This window comes from Astatotilapia calliptera, chromosome 10 (genome assembly GCF_964374335.1).
Source record: "Astatotilapia calliptera chromosome 10, fAstCal68.1, whole genome shotgun sequence".
Classification (NCBI taxonomy): domain Eukaryota; kingdom Metazoa; phylum Chordata; class Actinopteri; order Cichliformes; family Cichlidae; genus Astatotilapia; species Astatotilapia calliptera.
Window position 1 is genome coordinate 34,677,552 of NC_137431.1, and position 27,254 is coordinate 34,704,805.

General features: G+C 45.9%; 3 protein-coding genes across 8 annotated transcripts in view; 2 read left to right on the plus strand and 1 right to left on the minus strand.

Annotated features, from left to right (window-relative positions):
- Window positions 1-11,215, plus strand: part of camk2a (calcium/calmodulin-dependent protein kinase II alpha) — a 51,258-nt gene extending 40,043 nt beyond the window's left edge. Inside the window, exons 18-19 of the mRNA XM_026180969.2 lie at window positions 483-10,377; window positions 10,971-11,215. Coding sequence (XP_026036754.1) covers window positions 483-486 — 4 coding nt within the window. The 3' untranslated portion in view covers window positions 487-10,377; window positions 10,971-11,215. The remainder of the gene's footprint in view (window positions 1-482; window positions 10,378-10,970) is intronic.
- Window positions 11,216-13,779: 2,564 nt separating this feature from the next.
- On the plus strand, window positions 13,780-16,526 carry rps14 (ribosomal protein S14). Of its 6 annotated transcripts, none has more exons than XM_026180976.2 (5): window positions 13,780-13,885; window positions 14,988-15,142; window positions 15,224-15,385; window positions 15,915-15,991; window positions 16,414-16,526. In XM_026180976.2, exons 2-5 carry the CDS (start codon window positions 14,994-14,996, stop codon window positions 16,479-16,481), a joined length of 456 nt encoding a protein of 151 aa, XP_026036761.1. In that variant the 5' UTR covers window positions 13,780-13,885; window positions 14,988-14,993; the 3' UTR covers window positions 16,482-16,526. The 6 variants fall into 6 exon arrangements, with proteins under 6 accessions (XP_026036761.1, XP_026036763.1, XP_080163792.1 ...); XM_026180978.2 differs by having other exon boundaries at window positions 13,782-13,885; window positions 14,991-15,142; XM_080307666.1 differs by having other exon boundaries at window positions 13,824-14,016.
- Window positions 16,527-17,157: 631 nt separating this feature from the next.
- Window positions 17,158-25,122, minus strand: LOC145431597 (hepatitis A virus cellular receptor 1 homolog). The gene is made up of 4 exons (XM_080307663.1): window positions 23,842-25,122; window positions 23,314-23,753; window positions 22,052-22,160; window positions 17,158-17,320 (listed from the first exon to the last, which is right to left on the minus strand). Exons 1-4 carry the CDS (start codon window positions 23,876-23,878, stop codon window positions 17,244-17,246), a joined length of 663 nt encoding a protein of 220 aa, XP_080163789.1. The 5' UTR covers window positions 23,879-25,122; the 3' UTR covers window positions 17,158-17,243.
- Window positions 25,123-27,254: the final 2,132 nt, after the last annotated feature.

Genomic DNA, 27,254 nt, shown 5'->3' on the forward strand with positions numbered 1-27,254 from the left:
GACTTGGCTGGTCCACCCTGAGCACATGTGACTGATGTGAAAGGGTCTGGAGAAGCTGTGAAGATGCTGCCTGTAGAGCATGACCAGGCTGGCGGGGGGTCAGTGATGGTCTGAGATCCATCATCTGATCAGGAGCCTGAAGGCGTCAGTAACATGAACGAGAGGCTGCATCATCGCTCACTGTGATTTTCAGGGTGTTTGACTTCCTGACACGTCCAGGTGTTTCTTGACGTGTTTTTACTGATTTACTCAGCTGATTACATCTGCTGCTGTCTTCCGATCAGCAGATTCGACTGTAACTACAGCGTTACCTTTCAGGGTGGGGGGCTGGTCCGAGTGTGTCTTTGTGTGTCTTTGCTGCTGTGACGTGATGCAGGTAAAATGCGTGTCGTGGACTCGTCACTGTTCAGCAGGTTGAATCGTCTGTGTTGTCAGACATTGTTGATTCAGTCGCTCACAAACACGTTTGGTTTCGTCTCCAGCTAACTTCCAGAGTGAGTGGATCTTTGATGGGGCCACCGTCGCCGTGACAGCAGTTTGATTGACAGCAGGCCGGGCCTCTGACACCAACCATTCAGGATTTTGTTTGAGGAGTTTGGAGAGGAGACGACGGGGCCAGAAAGCTTCACTCCAACAAGTGAACTGCATTACCAACCAACCAATCAGCTTCCTCTTCTCAGCTTGTTTGGACTTTGCTTCCGCCACGCCCCCTTGTGATCAGCCAATCAGATTGTAATAATGTTTGGAAACCTTGTATCTCCAGTTTGTTCGAGTTCAGGAGGTTCAAACCTTCAGATGTTTAACAGGACCAACACCTGCACACCACAGCTCCCCCTGTGGACAGAACACGTCACTACTGTGTGTTAGCTTCACCCAGCATGTGGTTAGCCTAGTTTAGCACAAACACTGGAAGCAGGGGGAAACTGTTAGCATGGCTCCACCCAAACAGCCCAGTGTTGCCTCCATCTACATGACGTGTTGTAGCTGATCGAGTGTAGACGTAGAAAAAGTTTCCAGCTTTCATTTTTGCTCCTTGTTACGTTTCTCACGGATCTACTGACCCGTTGGCTGCACAGACTTAGCTTTTATAGTGTTCGCGTTCACGCGTTGGTTACCTTTAGATATTAAACAGGAAGTACGAGCCTCGCCTTTAGACGTGTGGGAGATACAAGCTTTCCTGAAACTACAGATATTTACATAAAGGAACAAAAACATATATTATATAGATGTAATGTGATATAATACTATGATCAAGAGCTGCTTTGGTCGCTACAGATTATTTAGATAAATGAACTCGTGACTGAGACTCGAGCTGAGCCACACTGACAACAGCAAACAGACCAATTATATAATATAAACCTGGAAAATCAGGATTATCTGATTACAGTAAAAAATATATTAATAAAAACACTTTTTTCTTCCCGTACATCAGAAATAAAACTCTTCTTCATAGTTATTCATTTTAAAAAGCATCTCATTCCCCCTTTTTTGTTTTATGTTTTTACAACTTTAAGCCTTTGTTTACCGTATTTGCCTCGTATGCTTCCAGAGTTTATACATATATACTAATGGCACAGCTCTTAAACTAGCATGTTAGAAACATGGTGAAGCCCAGTTATTCAGCTAAACCCTCGGGTGACCCAGAGCTCACACATGGATCGTTTTAAACTGGTTAGCGGCTAAAGCAGCTCGTGGCCTTCACGATGACATTGTCTAATGGAGAAACTTTATTTAAACTGTGCGTGCTGCACATGAACACTCATCTGCTTCCATCGGGCTTGGAGAGCTCTAGAAGCTTCCACCACCCTCTGACCTGTGATCTTCCATGAACAGCCACACCTCTGCTCAGATCAGCCCCACCCCTCCCCCACAGCCACCGCCACCACATATCCTAATGAGGAAGGCCTTAACGAGGCGTGTATCTACCTGCCTGCTCTCCGCTCAGAGCATCATTAGCAGCACAAACTTTGCTGTTCACACTGAGTTTACAAGGTTCAGATTTAGGAGCTGCCTCTTACCTGTGAGGGAACAAGGAAGTAGGGAAGGAAGAAAGGAGTCAAGGGACTAAAAATAAAAACAAAAGAAACCAAGAAAGGAATAAGGAACACACACACACACAAGCCTGTCCAGCTATCTTAGTGAGGACCTTCATTGACATCAGAATCAGAATACTTTGTTGATCCCTGAGGGAAATTATTTTTTTGTTACAGTGCTCCATTATAAACAATGGTTTCCCTAGCACCTGACCCTAACCATTAAAAATGCCTAACCCTAAACTTAACCATAACCTAATTGTAACCCTGACACTAAAACCACATTTTGAGCCTCAGAAAGGCTTCAAACTTGTGAGGACTGTGAGTGTGTGTGAGTGTGTCCTCACAAGTGACTGCTGGTTCTCACAAAGATAGCTAGACAGGAACAGACACACAGTCACACACACAGACACACACACAAACACACACACACACAGTCTCACAGATACACACAGACACACACACACACACAGACACACACAGAGTCTCACAAACACAGTCAAACACACAGACACAGTCAAACACACAGTCTCACAGACACACACAGACACACAGACTCACACACACAGTCTCTCACACACACAGACACACACAGACACACACACACACAGACACACACAGACACAGACTCACACACAGACACACACACAGACATACACAGACTCACACAGACTCACACAGACACACACAGTCTCACACACACACACAGACACACACAGACTCACACACAGACACACACACACACAGACACACACAGACACACACACACAGACACACACAGACACAGACACACACAGACACACACAGACTCACACACACACACAGTCTCACACACACACACAGTCTCACAGACACACACAGACTCACACACACACAGACACACACACACACACACAGACACACACAGACTCACACAGACACACACAGACACACACAGACTCACACACACACACAGTCTCACACACACACACAGACACACACAGACTCACAGACTCACACACAGACACACAGACAGACACACACAGACTCACAAACACGAACAAACTCCTCTTTGATGTTTTTTACACATTCTAAAACTCCTCGATGCTCAGACAGCCAATCAGAATCATCATCAGTCTCCAGTGTTGACAGGAATGTACGGAGTCCCAGAAGTGACAAACATCACTGCCCATCATAGTGACACAAATATAGTGAGTTGTTACAGTCACACTCGGGACTGTAACAACAGTTACTGAGCTATAGATTTCAGACGCTTAACAGCAGAAACATCCCAATGCAGTTACTGGCTGGGCTGGGAGTATTTTAAGCAATAATAAATGTACATAAACACAAACATGCAGACGTTTGATTTGATTCAGTTAACGAACACGACGCCGATCTATGGAACCTGTAGTGACTGTACATCAGCACTGATGTGTCGCTAAGCTTCAGCCAATCACAAACCAGTACAACAGAGAAAAAGTGACTCAGACTGATGGTGAAACATCCATATATACTGCCTATAGAGTACTGCAGTACTTTAATACTAGATGAGTAAACATAAACCATTGTGAGGGTTGGATGTGAACGTGAGCTGCCGTTTCACATGGTGCTTTTTGACTCTTCTGGGCCTCCGTACTGCAGGAACTCAGACTGCCCCCTGTTGGTCTGTTGGTGGCGTGGTCGCGGTGTGAAACCTCATATCTCCGTGTGGTTCTTTTCTTCCTGTCGTTGTTTTTTAGAAGCCTTAATTATGGACTAACTTAATAACTTAAACTTTACCTGCATCTTGGATCGTGGCTTTAGTTATCGATCTGCCGGCTCAGAGTCTCTGAGTCGGCGCCATTTTTGGTGGATTTTCTTTGCGGTGGTGTAAAACGGTTGGATGTTTGGCTGGAGTTCTGCAGGGAGGGCTTGTGTTTCTTCCTCTTCAGTGTTTCTGTACAGATTTGTGATTTTCTGCATGCTGGAACTGATTTAGTGTTTTGTGTTTCGGCTTCAGCCTCCGTGGCGTTTTGACGTTCGCTGCTGTCGGCCCGCGGTCCTGCCCTCCGGTGATTTGACTTGGACTCGTTAGCTTTGTTAGCATTCCTCACCCGGAGCAATGGTGTCTGCTAGCCGCGAGCTAACAAAATGCCGGCGGTGCCACCTTTGATATTCTGCGATTTTTGAGCCGTTGTGTTTGTCTCAGAGGCTTTAAGCAGCTTTTTACCGTCGGGAGAATGTAGAACTTTGTACAATCAGATTCTTATTATGACGATGACATGATTATGATTATTATTCTCGATATACTGCATTTGTATATTTACAAGCTTTTTAATGTTCGGATCAGACTTCCAGTGCTAGCGTTGTGCGAGTCCGCCTGTAGAGAACACATTGTGCACTATTAGCTTTATTATTTTGTTGAGTGTTGAGTTCCTCAGCTGCTGCTGAATGTGTTTGCCACAGCACTGCTGCCCTTTAATTTATTGACATCTCTGTGCCATTCGGCATCCCGCCTCAGAAACGCTCGGAGCTGAGGAGGCTGAATACTGAGTCAAAGGTCGGGGTGTCGGGGGATGGGCGGGGCCACGCTGAGGCGGAGCATTACACCTCTTGTCATACTGTGTCCCATTCGCTGCTAGAAACAGCTGGGAAAATGACCGGGCCGTCAACGTGTTCAAAAATCTGAGATCATATTTGTAAAGAGGCGGAGCTAGAACTGCACAGGTGTGCTGTGATCCCGGCTAGCAGTGTGCACATGTATCCGCAGGTCAAAGGTGGCCTTTAACTCCAACCAGCTGAATGAAAACACACAAAGAACAGAAAGCGTTGTGAAACGTATTTAAGCTGCTCTGACCTTTGATTTTATTCAGATTTCAGTTTTGGAGACAAAAACCTTTCCCTGTCCTTCAGCCTCCTCAGACTGAGCGTGACCACCGTGGGGACTCTGAATGGCACCTCCAGCGTGAATGGCTGTTTTCTACAATAGTCTGTGTTTTCTAAAAGCAGCACCTCCACTTTGACCTTTGACGACACTTGAAAGTATTTATTAGTGGTGAAAATACTGGTGGACGCACAAACGTCCCCACAAATATCTGAGATGTCATTTTTTAGAACTCTTTTGGTGTTTATGCTTGAAACTGAAAAATTCATCTTAGAGTAGATTTCACGTGTTATTATAGGAACACTGCTATGATGTTTCTCCTGTGTTTCTACTGGATGCTCAGTGGGCGTGGCCTCTCCATGTTTATCTGAACGATCCAATCCAAAGCAGGGACTTCCTGCTTCTTCAGCTGAACGTCTTCAGGTCGGATGCTAAAGATGCTCACAGGTCAGAGGTTCCTGTTTCGAAGCCTCACCTGAGAGAACAGGAAGGAGGAGGTCGCTTCAGACACCTGGGATACTGTTGGCCACGCTTAGCTCCTCTAGCCACAAGCTAAAGGGGTTTTAATCAGCTAGCATGTTAGCTTGTGGCTTACAGGTAATGGTGACAGTAAAGCTAATGATGCTAACAGACCGCATTTCCCATGAAACATCGGAATAATCAGTCTAACGACTCAGACAAGGACAGGTTTGAGCCGGGGCAGTTTTATAGACCAATGATGAAGCTTGATGGCAGCCCGCCCACAACGCGCGCTGAGGCACCCCGAAACAAAACCAACCACGAGCGCTAACAGTCCTCTCTGCTGGTGAAGGCTGATTTAAGTTTATAAAGGTCTTTTTTTTTTTTTACATATTGTTTCCAGTAAACGTCAAAGAGCGCATTAAATATCTCTCTGAGCTTTCTGTCTTCATGCTGGTCTAACTCTGGTCCAGGGAAATAAACCATCACACAGGAACTGAAGCAACACATCACAGTTTATTATCATTTAAAGCAGAGGTCTCCAACCTTTTTTGCACCACAGACCAGTTTATGCCCGACAATATTTTCACAGACTGGCCTTTAAGGTGTCGCGGATAAACACAACAAAATAAAACTAATACCGGTATCGAAAAAAGATTTATTCATAACACACGTGAAAAGACCCAGGAAAACCGAGTAAACGATAAAAACGATAACAAAATAACGCTGAAAACCGATAAAAACCCTGAAAACCAAACATTTCACACCTGAGCCTCAACTCTTGCGGCCCGGTACCAAACAACTCACGGACCGGTACTGGTCCGAGGCCCGGGGGTTGGGGACGGCTGATTTAAAGAAGTGATGGTACAGCCACAGAAGAGTGAAAAGCCTGGTGAGTTTCAGGCCTCAGTCCCACAGTCAGAGACCACCTGGGAAAATGAGCATCCCTGATTGGCCGGCAGGTCACCAAACAGCAGTGAAACCTGAAAAAGCGCAACAGGCCTGAGAAACTAAGGCTGTTTGCCTTCAAAGTAAAAGCTGTGCTTTACTGCCACAAACAAAATATTTCAAAAGAAGCAACTTTTATTTTGAAGGTGAATTGGATCCATTTCCTGTCTGTTTCACAGCCTGCAGCTTACAGGAGCTCCACGGCATCGTATTTAACCGGGAACTTCCGCCAACCTGCAGCCAACCCTCGGCAACCGGCGGACAATCCGGTTGTTCAGTGATGACGCGACGAATCCTACTTCCGGGTCTAAAGTAGTCTGCGTTTAATATGGCTTTTGTGTTGTTAACATGTTTAATGTTTTGTATTTTCTTCTATTTAATCTCAAAAAGCTCCTAAAACAGTCAGTGATCCCTGTTGACCTCCCTCGGCTTTTATTACCGCTAATCATTTATTTAAGCTCAGTTTTTAAAACCTTAGGATGTAACTACAGCCCAGCCCATGCAGCAGTATATGAATGACTAACCTCGTATTGTGGATGGATTATCTCAGTTGTTCTCCTGGCTGAAGTTTGGTCCTTTTACAGCATCCTGCCATGCGATTACATTTGTTCCTGACCACCGAGAACACTCACGTTAACTTTTATCGAGTGGGAAAAAAGTTAGCTTGTTTATATTATGCTAACATAGCTGTGTCGCTAGCGGTCACGTAGCACATCATTATATACCAGCTAGCCCAACTTCAGTAACCCTACAAACGTCACTGCTGTTTAGTTTTCTGTCTTCATTTATGCTGGAAGTGATAACAGAGCTGTACGTTTTAATTTGTTTCCAAAACCCCGCAGTCAGGACATGCTATATTGTATTTAGATAGAAGCTAGCGAGCTAACTCCCTGCTAACTTCTAACTCCGTTAAATGTCATAAATTCCGTTTTCATGGATGCCTGGATGTTAAACTCAATTGTTACACCTGGTAGAGCAGAACGCTGATCATTTTATTAAAGATGAAAGACTTTAGACAGTTTTTCAACTCTCAGTAATGCCATAGTGATCGTTTGATATATGGACCTGCAGCGGAGTTTAGGCCCAGACACGGCTACTGACGTCAGACTGAACAACCGGATACTTATTGTTCCTGTGGTTGCCGGGGTTACAGACTGCTCTGTGAATCCAGAGAGGAACCAATCAGCTGACTCCTCTTCGTTGTCTTAAAACACTTCTTGAAGTCTGACTGAGGACGAGGCGTGCCAGCCGCGCTCTCGGATCCTTCTTTGACGTTTGATTAGCTTCGGTTTGATTTTATGGATCAAAAACATTTTAGTTGAACTTCAGTTTCAAACCAAACTGCAGATGTTTTGCATAATTAAATCAATTATAAATGAAAATGATAAACGAGTCTCTGTATCTGAGTGTTCTCGGCCCGTCACTGTGTGCTGGTGAAGGTTCAGTCTGAAGCTCCTCCTCCTCCATCGCCCACCATGTTGGCGCTCCGTCACATCCTGTCAGCTCGCTCTATGATGGATATTGTTCTGTACTGTAGTAACTGGACTATGCTGCATGCTCGTGTGTAACTGTGTGAGGGCGAGAGTGTGTTTGGACTTTTCTTCTGCATCGTGTTCAAAGTGTTTCTGTAAATAAACTGAGGTGGTCAAACGCTGCGCTCTGATTGGTCTGTTCTCACTTTCAGCATCCACAACAACAACAAAACATTTTTATTCAGAAATCTTCAAACACGATTCATCTGATGGACAAACAAACATTTTCTTCTTTTTGTTGTTCTATTGTCCCATAAATAAAGCATAAAAACAGGAAATCCTCCCGCACGCCTGAGAGGTTTCACTGTGATTTTAAATGACAGATTTTTCTGATTTTACTGCATTACTGTAAAACTCTGTGATTCATGTTTTATTGGATTTGTCCAGTTTCATTTGGTCCCCTGTAAAGTTAAGTCTTGGAGATGTTTCATTCTAATATCAATAATATTGTGTGAATAAATGATGAAAAGCTTCAGCTGGGAGCAGGTTTATCTCACGGGGACGAGGAGAGACCAGCCCGGGTCCGACTCCGACCCGCCGCCCTTTGCTGAGTGTCGCTCTTCACTGAGACTAAAGTCTAATAAAGCCACAACATAAATCTGGTGCTTCTAGTTTATGAACTGAGTGTGGACGGGTCTACATTAAGGGAGTAAACATGTTTATGATGATCACTCAGGTGTTCGTCACAGCTCAGTCTCAGATTAACCAATGAGCAGGTTTTAATAACTGATCAATGAAAACTGAACAGGAGGGAGGAGGAGCTTATGTCTCCGTGATGAAGACCAGCAGCAGAGTTTCTGTGGGAGAAGAAGAAGCAGGAAGGAGGATTTCTCATTGTTGGCACAACTGTACTTAAAAAAAACAATTGATTTGATTGGTCTATAGTTGCTGTAGTGGGCGGGGCAGTGCTTCACATCCAGCTTAGTGAAAAGGCCTGAGCGGCGGTGAGGCAGACAAATCTGTCCTGAACATGATTTAAAAAGTAACAAATATTAATTATATTAAAAAACTGCTCAACACCAAAGCAGTGAGCTGCAACAGCACACGCAGCAATGGAGGACGCGCCTGGCTGATCATGGTTTGAGACTCAACATCAAGAAGACCGAGTACGTGGAAGCTGGCCCCCAAAGTGATGGCACCATTAACATCGACGGGGAAGACCTGAAGAAGGCTGACCAATTCAAGTACTTGTGATCGATGACCAGTGGCAACGGGATATCCTTCAGGACGTGCGAGCAAGGGTCAATGCCGCATGGACGAAGTGGCGTCAAGTGACTGGTGGGCTAAGCGACCGTGGAATGCCAGACCATCTCAAGATTTACGAGACTGTGGTCCGCCCAGTTGCCCTGTATGGATCGGAGTGTTGGCCAGCCACCGCCACGCACAAACAGGCCCTGCACACGATGGAAATGCGAATGCTCAGGTGGTGTCTAGGCCTCACGCGTTGGGACCAAGTCATGAATGAAGACGTCAGAAAGCGGCTCGGCTGCGGGCCCGGGTCCGGATGGGCCTGGGCCCCCTTGCCCTGGTGGGTTCCAGAGTGTCGGGGTGCCTACTGGGGTCAGCGGGGGAGCTGGCCCCAGGGAGGGGCCGCTTGCCCCTCCCTTTCTTCCCTCCCCATCCTCAGTTGCCTCCCTATCCGGTTGTTCAGTGATGACGCAACGAATCCTACTTCCGGGCCTAAAGTAGTCTGCGTTTAATGTGGCTTTTGTGTTGTTAACATGTTTAATGTTTTGTATTTTCTTCTATTTGATCTCAAAAAGCTCCTAAAACAGTCAGTGATCACTGTTGACCTCCCTCGGCTTTTATTACCGCTAATAATTTATTTAAGCTCAGTTTTCAAAACCTTAGGATGTAACTACAGCCCAGCCCATGCAGCAGTATATGAATGACTAACCTCGTATTGTGGATGGATTATCTCAGTTGTTCTCCTGGCTGAAGTTTGGTCCTTTTACAGCATCCTGCCATGGATTACATTTGTTCCTGACCACCGAGAACACTCACGGTAACTTTTATCGAGTGGAAAAAAAAGTTAGCTTGTTTATATTATGCTAACATAGCTGTGTCGCTAGCGGTCACGTAGCACATCATTATATACCAGCTAACCCAACTTCAGTAACCCTACAAACGTCACTGCTGTTTAGTTTTCTGTCTTCATTTATGCTGGAAGTGATAACAGAGCTGTACGTTTTAATTTGTTTCCAAAACCCCGCAGTCAGGACATGCTACACAGCAAATTCAAAAGTGTTAAATGTTTTGGTGTTAATAGTCTCCTTGCAAAAGTAGAGTTAATTTTACTCTAAGTAGAGTCACATTCTTTTAATGTAACTCTGAGGTGTAAAATGATAGTAGTTAAAATCGAGTGTTAAAAATGAGTGTTTCTCTGTCAAATCTGGAGGTGTTACAATGGAAACATTAACTCTTGACTTCTTAACTCTGAACTCCTAGAGGGGCTATGACACCAACAGAGTAAATTCACAGACTCCGCCCCCAATCGAAGCTGAAGTGAAGCCGTTTCAGAACATTTTGCTCTACATATTTGAGTTGTTTGCCATGCTTGGTAAGTCATTTTTTCAAAGATTGTTTCAATTATTATTATTAGCTTTTACTTCTGTGGCTCTTTGGAGTTGAGACAAAGCTGTGTGAAAGGCATTAGCCATGTTGCTCGCTGATAGCATAATATTCTGTTTTAGCTAGCTGAAAGGTATTGTTTGCAGGCAAATACCACAGCCTTGAAAAAAAGCTTGCGTGTGAATTTTCAGTCAAACTTTTGGTCAAATACACCTAAAACAATGTCTAGAATGTGAAATGTTGGTATAATGGTGCTACTTGAAGCCTGAAAACGATCGCCCATAAAAAATAAAAAATAAAAACGAGCAAACAGCAGTAGCAGGCGTCCTGACTGGATTCTACGTTAGCATAGATCCCTCCAGAGTTTTGTGCACACGGTTTAGGTAAAAATGAAAAAGGTTGAGGTTTTACATTTAGTTCAGTATTACCTGTTGCCTGTGTCCTTGTCTTTTGGGAAAATACTTTACACAAGTAATGGCTCAAAGAGGATTCCTTTTTTTTTTTTTACTGTGCTGCAATTGTTTACTGGATTATTTGTGCCATTAATTAGTGTCAACTAATTTTTATTCAATCTCCGCACAGGATATGCTTGTGAAGATGGAATATGGGGGAGAGCAGAAGTGCGTTGAAGTTCCACAAAGGGATGAATGAAGGACATGCATATTGTATTGAAGAAATAAGTGATGAGATGCTGTTATTTGCATTTACCATGTCAGACCTTTTGATAAACAAAATTCTAATGAAAGTGAGAACATGTATACTGTTACATCTTTCAGAAAATGTTTTGAAATTGTGGTGCACAGTTCAGAATAAATGTTTTTCAAAAACATTGCATCTTTTTAGTAAATGTTTATTTCCAAAAGAAATTTCTAGAAGTTCAGAACAGTAAAATTCCCGCTTTTTAGAATGAATTAGAAGATAACTCTTACGTAGTTAAACTAAAATACTCTTTGAGAGTTAATATATAAACTCTTAACACCAAGTGTTAAATTATCAACTCCAGACAGATTTGGTGTTTAACACTAAATCAGAGTTAACGTACCAACTCTCCAAAAAGAGTTAAATTAACACTCTCTGGTGTGGACCCATATAGACACTTTAATAGTGTTGAAATCAAATCCGACAGTGTTAATTTGGACATGCTGGATTTGCTGTGTATATTGTATTTAGATAGAAGCTAGCGAGCTAACTCCCTGCTAACTTCTAACTCCGTTAAATGTCATAAATTCCGTTTTCATGGATGCCTGGATGTTAAACTCAGTTGTTACACCTGGTAGAGCAGAACGCTGATCATAAAGATGAAAGACTTTAGACAGTTTTTAACTCTCAGTAATGCCATAGTGATCGTTTGATATATGGACCTGCAGCGGAGTTTAGGTCCAGACACGGCTAGTGACGTCAGACTGAACGAGCGGATTCCCGTTCTACCACACCCATCCACACACGCAGGGCTTGGGGTGCAGGTATGTCACCAGGGTGCAGGGGAGGCACGCCCCCTCTGTCCCCTTCTGACCGCCTGTGCCTCAATTTTATTCTGCAACCTAGACATCCACATTACTCACACTCTCACATAACACATACATATAGGGCCTTGGGAGTGGGCACGTTTTACAGCATCCAGAGGATGGTTGGTGTACTCCAACCCACCTCTGGCGCTGGTGCCCTACCCTCAATTTTAAATGCATTTAGACACTGAGGGTTTTCGGGAAGAGCCATGCTGCTCTCTGAGAGGAAGCTAGTACCATGCTCTCCTGAGTTTTAAATGCACTTTAGAACAGCACACAGCAACACTACATATGAGCGGGCGTAGGGAGGTTTGAGGTCTTCACTCACCCTGGTTCTGTTAGCCGTCAGGGCTGGGGGGCTGGGAGGAGGTGCTGGCCGTCAGACTGGGGTCTGGGATGCGGGGCCTCCCTGCTACTGCAGACAAGGAGGTGGTCCGCTTGCCTCCACCCCAGAGAGAAGGGTTACATCTCCTGGGTCTAGGTGCGGCTTGCCCCTCTGAGGGCGGGGGTACCTGGACCTGGGATATAGAGTATGTTTGGGGAGTGCGACTGTCTGTGCAGTGTCTATTTGTGTCTGTCTACACGTTGGGTGAGTGCCGAGTATTTGGTTGTGCATATGGGGTGGGAATGCACGTCTGTGTCCGCGTGCGCCTGTTCGTCTGTGTCTATATGTCAGGTTGGGTCTTAGACTCGACCTCTCTGGGTACATCTCAGGCCCTCTAAAGTACAGAGGCCTATCTCCCCTCACCACACTCCCTGCCGGTGGCTGATGCCCTCAGACGTTGGTGTGTTGGTGGTCCTTGTCGTCTGGGGCTGGGCGCTCATGTATGTATTTTTTTTTTTTTTTGCCTGTCCCATTTGACTCTTTTGCATCAGAATTATTGTCTAAAGGCAAAGAAAGATGCCCAACGGATTTACTTTACCAAATTGTCAATGCCGCATGGACGAAGTGGCGTCAAGTGACGGGTGGGCTAAGCGACCGTGGAATGCCAGACCATCTCAAGATTTACAAGACTGTAGTCCACCCAGTTGCCCATTTAAAAAGTAACAAATATTAATTATTTAAAAAATTGCTCAACACCAAATACTTTGATAGTTTCCAGCATATATTTTCTTTGTTTAGCTAACTTAAAAACAAAAACATCTCCATGGGCGGCTGTGAGTGGCTCCAACAGTAAGGATGTTGCTGTTCAGGTCTCAGAGAATGGCTGCATTGATGGGGTCAGCTGTTTGTTCAGTCATTACCTAAGGATGATGCCAGACCCCACATGGGCACAGGAGCCACATGTACAAGCTGGACTTTATCAAGTTGATGAGGAGAAAAAGTGTCCACACACCACTCGTGCTCCTCAGCCTGCAGACGAGGCCCTGAGCTGAAGCCTGAAGCACCACTGGTACAAAGATGGGAGGACAGTGGATCAGACTGGTGGCAGGACAAAAATTACCACCGTCTGAGTTTTTCTCCGTTTTCTACCCGGCACGGAGAAAGGCCTTAAAAAAAAACCTTAAAAAAACACATCATCCTACCCAAACAACTGAGAGACCCCTGACACCACCAGCACCACCAAGCAGACCTCAGACACCACCAGCCATGCCCCGCAGACCCCAGAATCCCTCAGCCCCATTCATCACCCTGCAGTATCTGATGTGCATAATTAGAATTTATTAAATTAAGTCAACATTTAGATATTGAAAACAATCCATATTAACAACAAAAAACAGTTCAGTCAGCTGTGAAACTCAAGGTGAATAGATACTGAAACTAAATTAAACATCAATAATATAATATAATATAATATAATATAATATAATATAATATAATATAATATAATATAATATAATAATAAAACTACAATGAAGTAAAATAAAATAAAACGTCCACGTGGCGGCAGCAGCTAGGCCTCGGTTTCCCGCCGGAAATCGTCATCTTATCGCGCCGGAAGCGGAACCTCTTTCCTTTCTTGTTTCTGCTCAGTAAAGAGACGCACACAGGTGAGTCCGCTCCCGGTTTATATCCTCTGTAATCTCTGCTGCAGGTGACCATCCGCCGCTCTGCCTGGTCGGTGCTGACCCTGCGTCTCTTCCCGCGTCTGTTGGCGTCTGTATCGTTTCTCTGGCTAAAGGTTAATGGAGGATTTTTCATGTTTTGTGCTCTGTGGGAGTTTGTGTCCAGCCGCCATCTTAGCTCCACGCGAAGCCTCCTCAAAGGGAAACAAATACAACGTTAGAGCCAGGTGTGTGTCGCAAAGGTGTGCTAAAGAAGCGCGTGAAGTTTTAGGTGAAAGAGCAGGTAGAAAAACGCTCCGTGAGGTCCTGCCGGCTGCTCGGAGTCAACACAAGCTAACAGGCTAACATTAGCTTATGTTAGCCTCGGCGCTGCTCCTGACGTTTCAAACTTTATTTAAAATGTCAGTGGTCGCAGCAAACACGCGCGTCCGAGTCTGCAGGCAGAGTCAGAACCTCCTCAACCTGGACCGGGATGGACCGGGTCAGTGACACCACGTGACCGCGCGCTGGGTCCGTTATCGGACAGAGGGCGCGTTCCAGTTGAAAACAAACGGAGCCGGGCTGTCCAGGGTCAAAGTTCAGACTGGACCGGGTCAGGGTTGGTTGTGGGTCTGATCAGGGCTCAACAGTGTGATCAGAAGCTCTCAGTCTGAGGTTACTGTAGAGTTCATGTTCAGAGCTGATGTGATTATTTATTGATCAGTCGAGATAACTGGCTGGTGTTTGATTGTCATATTAGTTGAGTTTTCAGAGTTGGAGGATGCCGTCTGTGATTAGCCATTTCTGTGTGCGGTGAGTTTTATTTTGGAGGTGTCCTGACTTTAATGTTGACCTGAGAGTTTCAGGATGTTAAGGTAAAACTCATAAAGAGGTCAGAGGTCAGACCTGAACAGGAAGTGGGTTTGGGGTGTGATGGAGGCATGGGGAAACGCTGCTCGAAGGGAAGGTCTCACCGTGTTGCGCTGCAGCGGCGGTCTAGTCTCGATGTCTGTATAAAGAATAGCTGGCTGTGATTGGTGATTCTCTGTGTGCGTGCTCGCTGTGACCTCATGCTCACATGTGTCTGACTCCTCTTCCTCCTCCTCAGCAGAAGATGGCTCCTCGTAAAGGGAAGGAGAAGAAGGAGGAGCAGGTGATCAGCCTGGGTCCTCAGGTGGCCGAGGGCGAGAACGTCTTCGGCGTCTGCCACATTTTCGCCTCCTTCAACGACACCTTCGTCCACGTCACTGACCTCTCCGGAAAGTATGTCCCCTCCGACCGTCTGCTCGCCAAAATAAAAGCCGCTCTCTAATTGGTGCTAATGGTGTTTGTGTGTGTTTGCAGGGAGACGATCTGCCGTGTGACCGGTGGGATGAAGGTGAAGGCGGACAGAGACGAGTCTTCTCCGTACGCTGCCATGTTGGCGGCTCAGGACGTCGCTCAGCGCTGCAAAGAGCTCGGCATCACGGCGCTGCACATCAAGTTGAGGGCCACCGGAGGCAACAGGTAACCTGCACTCACCTGATTCTGTAGGCAGTGGGCTGACACTTTATTAGGTACACCTCAAGCACTGAACAGATCAATAAAATTTCAAATTACCAGGTTTAACCCAGTCAGGTGATCAGGGTTTAAATCCATGGTACTCTGCTGTACCTAATAAAGTGACAGGGGTGGAGTCAGTGAAGCAGAGTGAGTGGGTTTTGTTTTTTTTGTTTTTTTTCCATTAAATCTGCCATTTCTGTGCAGGAAGCCTCTTCATTTGATCCAAATCTGAACCAAACTCCATTCAAAAAACTGTTGATTTTACTGAAACAGTGCAGCTCAGGTGAAGTCCTCAGCAGGGTCTGTTCAAAGCTCTAAGAATAGATAAAAGTTGAGTATTTATTGTTACCTTAGTAAGTCTGACTGGTTTAACTGGAGATAGACCAGCAGCCTCTGACTGCATCGCTGCAGGTCTGGGGTCAGCCAGGCCTTTCAAACCCAGGTGTGTGTGTGTTACCTGTCCAGGTGGTGACCTGCTCTGTTTTCCTTTCAGGACAAAGACTCCTGGTCCTGGAGCCCAGTCTGCTCTCAGAGCTCTGGCTCGATCCGGCATGAAGATCGGGCGCATCGGTAAGTTTGTGTTTTTATTCATATTAAAGTTTTTGACTAAAAAGCGCGCTCAGTGAGCAGGTAGACGAGGCAGCACACGTGTCACTTCCTGTGATACAGTCACTTGAGTGCGGTCGGGTTTAAGGTCGTGTGTGTGTGTTATTCTGTTGTTGTGTCATTTTCAACACCTTTATCGACCTGTCGGTGAACACCTGCGCTGCTCTCAGGTCAGCAGGTTTGTTTTCTCAGTGAGGGTCGGAAGCTTTAAACGACTCGGCGGATTTGAATTAACTTTATTCGTACATCTATCTGATTGACACAGTTTGAATCTGAGCTTTATTGACAGCCGGAACGGTGACATGTCCTTTAACTCGGCTCTACATTCGTGTGACAGTGTTGACGAGCGTCTGATCATGTGATTGTTTCTTCCTCGTGTGTTTCAGAGGACGTCACACCGATCCCGTCAGACTCGACCAGGAGGAAGGGCGGTCGCCGCGGTCGCCGTCTGTAAACTGTAAACAGCGACATTTTCACCACAATAAAAGATTAAAGTCGACTTCTGTCTCCGTGTCTCATCAATGACCTGATCACCGATCCATCGGTTTGAACTTCCTCACATGATTATGTGAACATTAATGAGCAGTGGGCGGAGCTTTGAGAAACCTTCATGTTTACAGTCAAACATTAAAATCTGATTAAAACAGTGCAAATGGGATCAGTCCACACTAGAGACTGTTGGTGCTGGAGGTACTTGAGTACTCGAGTACTGCAGTAGTTTAAAGTACTGTGGTATTTCCTGCTGTGCTGCAGGACATGAAGCCCTTTGATTATTGGATCAGGGATTGATTGATCTGATGGAGGTGGAGACAAAATGACAGGAACACCTGAAGCTTTTATAAAACGCATGTTCGGATGTTTCCAGGTGTTATTGTGTCCACCCTGTGGGTGTAGCTGTGGCTCTGACGCACAGCATGATGGGAAACATTCAGACTCTTTCTTCTTATGGAGGATTTGAGTCTGCGGGCCTTCGTTCAGTTTGTTTTTCTGTCGCACTAAAATAATCTGCTCGAGTTAAAATGATGACATCATGCTGACAAAGCTTTTCTTTTCCTTTTTTACAAAACTGAAACAATCATTTCAAATTGATTCACTCTGACTGTGAGTGAAGCTTCAGACACCACACTGAATCATATTTAATATTTATTTTATTTGGAAATAACGCTGATCTGTGAGGTCATTCTCAGGGCGGGGCTTCAGAGCAAGCTCAGACTGGTCACACAGGACTCTCCTCCTCCTCTGATTGGCTGAGCCTGCTGTTAGTCTTCAGTCTCTGACCACACCTCCAAACTCCTGCAGACAGATTCGTCAATGAATGAATTTAAACCTCTGTGCGGATTTTTCTGCGTAATGCTTTAGTCTGACCAGCTGAGGGCGACATTTACCATCAGCTGCTCCAACCTGAAGGGTCGATCCCTCAGGTCACCACACCTGTGTGTGTCTGAGGAGCATTTAATGTTTTACAGCTGTTTAAAGACATTTATGTTGATGGTGTCTGTCGTCTCTGCGACTCTGTGCTCAGTTCCTGTCATGTGACTAATCCTGCACAATTTACAGACCTTTACAAAAAATTTGAATATGATGAAAAAGTACATTTATGTCCATAATTCCATTCACAGTGTTGGGGAGTAATGGAATACATGTACCACCGTTACGTATTTAAAATACAAAATATGAGTAACTGGATTACACGGCGGTCTTTTCCTGTTTCATAAGGCTGAAGGGTTAGGGTGTCCACGCCGGTGAAAAACAACACGCATTAAGAGGCCTTCGTGTCTGTGTCTCAAACTCGTGGCCCATATCACCTCTGCTTGCGGCCCGCATAATGACGTGAAGAAATGTTAAAAAAGTTATTCACAAAAATGATTTAATATGAAAGCAGCAGGCAGAGTGTTACAGGCGTCGCCCTAAAGCATGTAGCCTGATGGGCAGTGTAGTCCGTGCTGCAGGGAGGATGGGCCGCTGTACCTGTGATGTGTCTGTGAGCGAGGAGGGAGGAAAAGAGCCGAAAAGTAAGAGATGTCACCGAGCAGAAACAGGAGCTGGAAGCATGTGTTCGTATTATTGTAGGGTCGACCTTACAATACGAAGCATCTTGATGCGACTGTTGTTGTGATTTGGTGCTGTATCAATAAGATTGAATTGAATGTAGAGCACCTGCCTCCTCATTGTGCTGCCTGTTTTGTGGTTGTTCTTGTGACCCTTGCTTGACCCCCCCACACACAGATGTTTGAAAGCAGTATGGTGTGACAATATGGCCATTTGCAACATTTGTACTTTGGGGTCAAAAACGACCAAAGGAAGGAGTTGTTCAGTACTATGCTATGCAGTATTGGAGTAAGTTTTAAGTAATTTTTTTTTTTTTTTGACTTTCTAACAGCTGTTGTCCTCTGGGGTCAAAAATGACCCCAAAGTACAAATGTTGCAAATGGCCAGATTGTCACACCATACTGCTTTCATTTTTTTTTTTTTTTTGCCTGTCCCGTTTGGCTCTTTTGCATCAGAATTGTTGTCTAAAGGCAAAGAAAGATGCCCAACGGATTTACTTTACCAAATGGACCATCCCAGCCTTGCCGTAATGGTCCATTTGATTCACCTTTTATTGTTTATTTTATTTTCACTTGCTGAATATGGGACAGACTTGACTGGAGGAAAGAAAAACAGCTGAGAAGAGGGACGGGGGAGAAGAGCAAAAGACAAAAACCAACAGAACGGGCAGAGAAAAAAAATGCATATATCAATCACCTGGATCACCTGCTGAGAAAGAAAAAAGAAAACAAACAGCAGAGAACAAGAGTAATAGAATAAACAACATCACAATGATATATGGGAATATGACAGTAAATACTAAATGTTAAACATTATTGTGCAGCACATAAGATCAACAGAACACAGTGTGCTTTGAGGTAGGAGCCAAAAAGGGTGTAGTTTGTGGGTGTGATCACCCGTGTGTACACCTGTGAGCATGGACGCGCTTGTTTTTAAAAGGTTCCTTCATGTAATGATCTGCTAGAGGGTGTGGGGGGGCCACAGCCCCGTCCTCCAGGGCATGAAGCAGGTATGGAGGAGATCAAAACTCCAGACATCCAGAGGCCCCCAGAACACAAGAGACCAAGGAAGACCACCAGAGGGGCAGTCGCGCCACTGTCCCAGAAAGAGCTGAGGAGAGTCCCAGATGAGGGCTCACTCAGCAGCCGCGGAGCAGAAGCCAGGGGGAGTTGCAGTGACGCGCCCGTGAGCTCCGCCGGCAGCCAGCCGTGCCTGAGTGACCGAGCCCCAGGCCGAGAGGCCGGGGGCACCCCACCTCCGAAGTGGCCCGAGCGAGCCCCAGGCTCCAGGCCCCGATAAGCGGCCGCCAAGGAGTGAGCCGGTGTGTACCTGGACGCCCATCCCCGGACACAAAGAACCACCAACGCACCGATGTCTTTGGGAGTCCGCCACTGGCAGGGGAAGTGGTGGTAGGGGGAGATAGGCCTCCAAACCTTGGAGGGCCTGAGATGTCCCCAGAGAGGTGGCGCCTGATACCCAACCTGACATATAGACACAGACATACAGGCACACACAGACACAAACATCCATTCCCACCCTCATGCTCTCATATGCACTTACTCCACACTCAACCAACGTGGAGACAGACATAAAGAGACGCTGTACACACAATCACACTCCCCAAGCGTACTCTACAAACCGGGTCTAGGTGCCCTTGCCCCTGGAGGGGGGAACTGCACCCAGACCCAGGTGGTGTTACCCTTTTCCCTGCGGTCGGGGGAGGCAGACCGCCCCGACTCCGCAGCAGCAGGGAGGCCCCACACTCCAGACCGCAGTCGGACGGCCAACTCCTCCTCCTAGCCCCCCCCCCCCCCCCCCTGCTCCAGCAGGCCGCAGAGAACGGGGGTGAGAGAAGACTCCAAACCTCCCTCCACCCGCTCATTGTAGTGTTGATGCATGTGTGTTCTAAGGTGCATTTAAAACCCAGGAGGGCATGGAGCTACCTGCCAGAGAGCAGCAGGTAAGCGCATGGTCCCTCCTGCTGGCCCTCAATGTCTACGTGTATTTAAAATTGAGAGGTGGGCAACGACGCCAGGGGTGGGGTGACTCTGTCCAACAGAACATCCAAGTAAACCAGGGAACTATGAGATAAAAACATGGGCAGCATGTGATGCAGGTCCAGCTGTACATGGAACATGCTCGTGTGCGATGGCAAACCGTCTGTCCTGCAGTCCGGACACGCGAGTTGTCCCTAACATTGCAGGTTTCCAAAAGAAAACAATCACCTGTAACAGCAGGGATAGCTCAGTAGGTAGAGTGGTGGCCCCATGATCGGAAGGTCGGGGGTTCGACTCCACTGAACGGCTACCCTGAGGTACCCCTGAGCAAGGTACCGTCCCTACACGCTGCTCCCCGGGCGCTGCATTGGTGGCTGCCCACTGCTTCACTGGGTGAATGGGTTAAATGCAGAGAAACTATTTCCCTATGGGGACTAACACATACACACAGCTTGTTTACTGTATATGCCCCTTGGCCCGCAACTGCAGAAAGAAAGCTGTCCATGATGGGACCAGTGCAGAGGAATAAACCTGAGCTTCCTCCTGCACTTGGGTCAAATATGGACACGCCTTTGTCCTCATGAAAGTTTGCCTTCACTCAGACTCATGCCCTGGTGTCCTACCATGCCAAAATATAGAAAACTGTCAGGTAATGAGTTGGAATAAAGTTGAATAAAACCTTGAAACACAGAGATGGATGATATTTTATACTTGTTGCTTTATAAACAGTCAAAGCAAACGGGGTCATTTTTGAGCCCTGAGGACAACAGATGTGATTATGTGCTGCCAGTAAAAAACTTGTAGTTTAAAAACAGCTTTCTGAATTAACGTTGACATAAACCCGTCCGTGATCATCTGTTAAAGCAGCCGACTCTGGTTGTGAAACGATCCTCACGATAACTGATGATTTAATTTATTTTTTACCCAAAACCAAAGAAACATTTCATTTAAATGAGGTTTTATCTACGGAGCCCCGCAGGGGACATGGGAGAAAAAAAAATTAGGGAGAAAAAAAAAATTAAGACGGACTTTTGCGAGATCTTGCAAAACAAACTCGGGATCTCGCAAAACTTTTGCGAGATCTCGCAAAAGTTTTAGCCGCATTCTTCGGAGGCTGCCAGCTCGAAGTCGACCGGGAGGTCGAGGCACGATGTGCCGGGAAAGCGGTGTTCCTCCCGGCTGTAGTAGGTCTCGACCTCCCGTTAGCTTCGAGCTAGTGGGTGTCAGATCTCCAAAAACGTCGGAGCACTTTTGCAAATATGTGATGTCTTGTAAACCGAGCAGGTATCTGACGTTTACACAACTACATTCACGCCTCAAAATATCTTAAAAGTGTATTTTGTGACCCAGAAAGAGTAATATTACAACTAAGTAGCTGCCGCCATTGTTGGAATTCAACTTTCGCGAGAAAGTTTTGCGAGATCCCGAGTTTGTTTTGTGAGATCTCGCAAAAGTCCGTCTTAATTTTTTTTTTCTCCCTAATTTTTTTTTTCTCCCTAATTTTTTTTTTCTCCCATGTCCCCTGCGGGGCTCCGTATTTATCAGACATAAGTTTGAAATGGAAAAAAGAAATAGTGTCAAAAATGTCTGAATTAAGTTTTAATTAAAAGTGGGGGGAAATCCACCTCATAGTAATTAAGTATCAATCAAACCAGATGGGGACATTTTGACCCCTGAGGACCACAGCTGTGTGTGTGTGTGTGTGTGTGTCTGTGTGTGTGTGTGTGTGTGTGTGTGTGTCTGTGTGTGTGTGTGTGTGTGTCTGTGTGTCTGTGTCTGTGTGTGTGTGTGTGTGTGTGTGTGTGTGTGTGTGTGTGTGTGAGTTTGTGTGTGTGTGTGTCTGTGTGTGTGTGTCTGTGTGTGTGTGTGTGTGTGTCTGTGTGTGTGTGTGTGTGTGTGTGTGTGTGTGTGTGTGTGAGTTTGTGTGTGTGTGTGTCTGTGTGTGTGTGTCTGTGTGTGTGTGTGTGTGTGTACTGACTGTGAGCTGCAGTCAGCAGAGCAGGGATGAAGATGATGAAGGTCAGTCTCGCTGAGTTCCTGATGAAGATCTCCAGGTGGTCGGCCTGCTGCACAGCTGTGATCCTCACCTGTAAACATGAAGTCATGTGACCTGTGAACCAATCAGCAGCCTGAAGGTGAAGCTCTGATCCAGGCTCAACAGCTGATCAGCATTCAGTCAGCTCTGATTAATCAATGAATCCATCATCAACGTAGCTCTGACGCTAGGAGTCACCATGGCAACGGGTAAACAAAGAGCAGCTCTGACATCCACATCGATCTGTTTAAGTCCCTCATCATCATCATCATTATTATTCTGATTAACTACTTCCTCTCACCTGAATGCAGACGACACTCACCTGTACCTCTTGTTTAAACCTGTGATTTGGATAGATGTTGTTTTGCATTTTTCTAAACACCGTGTCTCTGTGGCTTTTAAACCCCAAAACACGCTGCGCCACAAACTGGTGCACCCCAAGGATCGGGTCCCCGACACAAACAGAGTAAGAGAGTGTACGCTGGTAAGATTGGCAGGATTTATACAGCGGGGAACCAAACAGCCTCTGGCTACAACACAGCAGAGCCACCTCGTCAGGCCAGGACTCTGCAGTCTGTTCACATCTACAGGCCAGTGGACACTCTTTCAGTGATGAGGATGTCCACATGTAAGGACTTGTGTCTGAAGTGATTCATATCAGCAAATCTGCCATGTTGCAAATATCATTGATGTTTATGATAAATACGTGTGGCCCTAACACTGAGCCCTGTGGTACACCACACACAATAGATCATCTATGCTCTGTCTCTCCATCCTGTTACCACCCCTTAGCCCACATCCTTCCACTTATTATGTAAAAATATTTCATGGTTATTCGTGTCATTGTTTCAGATCCAGAAATCCCAACCTGTGAATTTCTTTTCGTTCATGGGACGTTGTTCTGTGAGATGTGCTGGCACAGAGTGTTAGACCGGCTTGTTCTGAGTCGGCACCGATGGTCAGCCTGACGTTTGTCAGTAAATCTGCTTGTACAGGTAAACATGTTTCTATGGAAACAATAATATTTTCATTTCGTCAGGACGTTCACTCGTGTAACCGTTTTCATGTGATCAGTCAGCTTCTTTCGTTCTCACAGATGAACGTTATCAATATTTTATTGCATCATCTCTTACAGTAAGATCATTGTTGTTATCTGTGGATGTCACAGTGCAGGGGTTTTTACCGTTAACAAAGAAAAAACGAACCTCAGTCTGAGTGTGCGTTGTCATCAAGTCTGTGACATCACTTCCTGTTTGTTCCGCCATGGTTGTGATGGTGGTTAAGATGTGAGGAAGATCCTCAGCTGTGGCGACGCTCAGGTCAAAGTGATGTTTGTCATCGTTGAACCAGCCGGGTATCCTCACCCTGCAGCCGTATCGTCCAGCGTCTCCCTCTGTCAGGCTCTTTATGGTCAGAGAGACGTCTCCGTCCTCCAGTCGGCCCAGCAGCTCATACCTGCTGGAAGCTCTGGTTAACACTCTGAGTCCATCTGTGGAGATCAGCGGATTGGAGCAGCCTCTGGCTGGTATTTCTCCTCGCTGCCAGCACACGTTCATAGATCTGTGATATTTCCTGTCATATTTACAGGGCAGAGTGACGTCCTGACCTGGTTGACCTTTGACCCTGCTGCTGTCACATTCACAGACTGAAAACACAGAAACAGGAAGTTAAAGACAGTTTGATTTAAGAAGAGTTTCCAGCAGAAACATTCCTGATGTGAACGAGCAGACTACCTGAGCGCAGGAGCAGGAGCAGCACCACAGCCTCCATCGCTGCATCAGTCCGATGGTTGGTGTTCAGTTCAAGCTGAATATCAAATAAACCAAGAAGACTTTCAAGCTGCTGCTGCTTCTTCTTCTTCTTCTTCTTCTTCTTCTTCTTCTTCTTCTCTGACTTTCTGATAATCTGTGTTATTTATATTTTTGTGGTTTTGCAAGGCCAGCTTGTGACTTCCTGTTAACGGCAGCTCGTTCTGTAACTTCTCATCTCACTAAACCACATCGGCATGTTAACCCCCCGTCTTGGGGGCGCTAGGTGAGTATTTTGGTTTCAAAAGCCCATCTCTCTGTTTGTGTGTCTCTCAGCTGCAGCAGTAGGTGAGTTGTTGTGCGCTGTTTCATTTTTCACAGTCGGTGTAAAAGCTGAGCTCGGCCCTCCCACAGAGACGTTAGCAGCACCGATCCATGATCTAAAAAGTGTTTTGTCTCACTCCCATTTCTTCTTGTTGCATGTTGAAGCGCTACTTGGAACCTTTTTACGATCCAACCATGAAAAATAGGATTTTATGACATTTTTCAACTGGTCTTAAACTTTTGATGGGGACTGGACCAGCAGCTGCTGGGAGATGTTGACTGGCTACAGATGGATGGGGGTCTCTGTGGGGCCATTCAGAGACCCCGTCCTCACTCGCTACTAGGCTCGGGGTCAAAGTTCAGTCCGGTGTTCTGAGAATCGATCCTACCTCACAAACCATCCTACCCGTTGTTTCCATGCATGTGCACAACACAAAGCACAAATTTACTTCATTTTTCTTTAACCTGTTGTGAATATCGGGGCGACCGTGGCTCAGGGGGTTGGGAAGCACATCTGTAACCAGAAGGTTGCTGGTTCGATCCCCGGGCTCTCCATCGTCGCCTCTGTCAGTTTGCCCCAGGGCAGCTGTGGCTACAACTGTAGCTGCCTCCACCAGTGAGTGAATGAATAGTGTAAAGCGCTTTGGCTGCCTTGAAAAGCGCTGTACAAATGCAATCCATTAATATTTGTTATGGTTAAGCATAGGTAGAGTTGGATGTCTCGAGACCACTTTTCTTGGTCTCGGTCTTGCTTTGTCACATCGACATAGTGTTCGGGCGATTTGGAGTCAACCATCGGCGGAGCGGGGAGGTGGATTACTGGGCTTAAGCCCAGGTCATTTTTTCAGAAGCCCGGAGTCTTTTGGAGTGTAGTGCAGCGATGCAGAGGAGAGCTGAAGTTTGACCAGGTACCAAAGCAAATCACTGGTACTGTACAAATAATGTAAATATGACGGTGCATCACAAAAGATATCAAACTGATCACTTGACCCATGTTACGTTACTCACTCTTCAAGTGAATCAACAAAAGGTGAAATGAAAAGCCGAACAACAACAACGCTGTTTCTTTAGAGAGTCTCAGCTCACATGTGTGTTTATTTCATATTTTCAGTTCTTACCCTCCACGGCTGAACAAACTCTCTAAACCGGTTTCAGTTATGCACTGATGAACACAACAAAGGACATAAGGAGCTTCTTTCAAAGAAAAAACTCAGGTAAATGTTATTTTATATATTATGCTTTGGATGTTGTTCAGTATATTTCTATGCAAAACAAGAGGAATTTCAATACACAGCAGGATATTCACAGTTTAAACCAGATATTTACGCTTTAGGGAGAAAACATAAAAACTTTTTTTTTTACTGTTAAACATCAATTTTGAGTAAACTTGTTTTGTTGTAGATAAATAAATTTGTCTGTGAAGGTTCTCAGTCATCCAGGTCATCGTAGTCAAAGGAGCTTGCAAAGAAAAGCGTCTGGACTTCTTTAAGTTGCTTGAAGACGTTTCACCTCTCATCCGAGAAGCTTCTTCAGTTCTAAGGTCAAATGGTGGAGAGTCCCAGATATAAACCTAGTGGGAGTGACCCCCCATAGAGGGACAAAGGACCCCCTGATGATCCTCTAATCGCCTGAGCCGAGGTGTGAAACTGGGTGTGGGTCACAATCAGCCAGAGTTTCGGGTGAGTTCATTGTGAAACCTGGCCCCACCTTATCATGCGAATTCCTGAGATCAGATGGCCCAGGATGTGAGTGGGCGTTAAGGCGTCTGGGAAGGATCTCAAAACTGGATTATAGATGGCAGAGAGTTGGTGTCGTAAACCCCGCCTCTGTTCAAAGATGGTCGCTCACAGTGGACATAGATGCTTCTTTCACTCCTCTTTCAAACCATCTGTCCTCTCTGTCCAAAAATGCTCGAAAGAGTGACCTTTGACCTTTAGATGCAGCTGGACTGCTGAGTCTTGTCCTGTGGAGGTGGCTCTTCTTTGTTGTGCCATGCGCTTGTGAAGTGGCTGTTTGGTCTCTCCGATGTAGAGGTCTGGGCATTCCTCGCTGCACTGTACAGCATACACCACATTGTTAAGTCTGTGTTTTGGCGTTTTGTCTTTCGGGTGAACCAGTTTGTGTCTGAGTGTGTTGCTGGGTCTGAAATACACTGGGATGTCATGCTTGGAGAAAACTCTCCTGAGTTTCTCTGATACACCGGCTACATAGGGGATGACAATGTTGTTGCGTCTGTCCTTCTTATCCTCCCTCGCTGGTGTCTGGTCTTCTTTTCTGTGCCTCTTTGCTGACTGTACGAACGCCCATTTAGGATAGCTGCACGTTTTGAGTGCTTCCTTTACATGTGTGTGTTCCTTCTTTTTTCCTTCAGGCTTAGAGGGAACATGTTCTGCCCGGTGGTGTAGGGTCCTGATTACTCCAAGTTTGTGTTCCAGAGGGTGATGGGAGTCAAAGAGGAGGTACTGGTCCGTGTGTGTGGGCTTCCGGTAAACTTCGATGTTGAGGTTGCCGTTCTCTTCAATGTGCACGGCGCAGTCCAGGAAAGGCAAACAGTCGTCCTTTGTGTCTTCCCTGGTGAACTTGATGTTTTTATCCACAGCGTTAATGTGCGCAGTGAAGGATTCCACTTCTTGTGTCTTGATTTTGACCCAGGTGTCGTCCACATATCTGTACCAGTGGCTGGGTACTCTTCCTTTGAAAGAGCCAAGAGCCTTCCTTTCCACTTCCTCCATGTAAAGGTTGGCTACAATAGGTGACACGGGGGAGCCCATGGCACAGCCATGTTTTTGTCTGTAAAAGCCTTCGTTGTATTTGAATATGTAGTGGTGAGGCAGAGGTCTAACAGTGTGCAGGTCTGATCGGGGTTGAAGTTGGTCCTGTCCTCCAAGGAGCTGTCTTCTTGTAGTCGTTTTCTGACAGTCTCCACGGCCTCCGTGGTGGGTATGCAAGTGAAGAGAGAGACTACATCAAAGGACACCATGGTTTCATCTGGATCCATAATGACATCTCTCACCTTCTCAACAAAATCCAAAGTGTTCTGGACGTGGTGTTCAGAGCTGCCCACCAGCAGGATC

What these genes read in the sequence shown, in the direction of transcription:
- rps14 (XM_026180976.2), top strand. Translation starts at nt 14,994, where the DNA reads ATGGCTCCTCGTAAAGGGAAGGAGAAGAAGGAGGAGCAGGTGATCAGC. An exon ending in GTCACTGACCTCTCCGGAAA is followed by an intron (nt 15,143 to 15,223) that starts GTATGTCCCCTC and finishes GTGTGTTTGCAG; the next exon opens with GGAGACGATCTGCCGTGTGA. An exon ending in CATGAAGATCGGGCGCATCG is followed by an intron (nt 15,992 to 16,413) that starts GTAAGTTTGTGT and finishes CGTGTGTTTCAG; the next exon opens with AGGACGTCACACCGATCCCG.
- LOC145431597 (XM_080307663.1), bottom strand. Translation starts at nt 23,878, where the DNA reads ATGGAGGCTGTGGTGCTGCTCCTGCTCCTGCGCTCAG. An exon ending in GCTCCTGCTCCTGCGCTCAG is followed by an intron (nt 23,754 to 23,841) that starts GTAGTCTGCTCG and finishes CTGTGTTTTCAG; the next exon opens with TCTGTGAATGTGACAGCAGC. An exon ending in CAACGCACACTCAGACTGAG is followed by an intron (nt 22,161 to 23,313) that starts GTTCGTTTTTTC and finishes TCATGTTTACAG; the next exon opens with GTGAGGATCACAGCTGTGCA.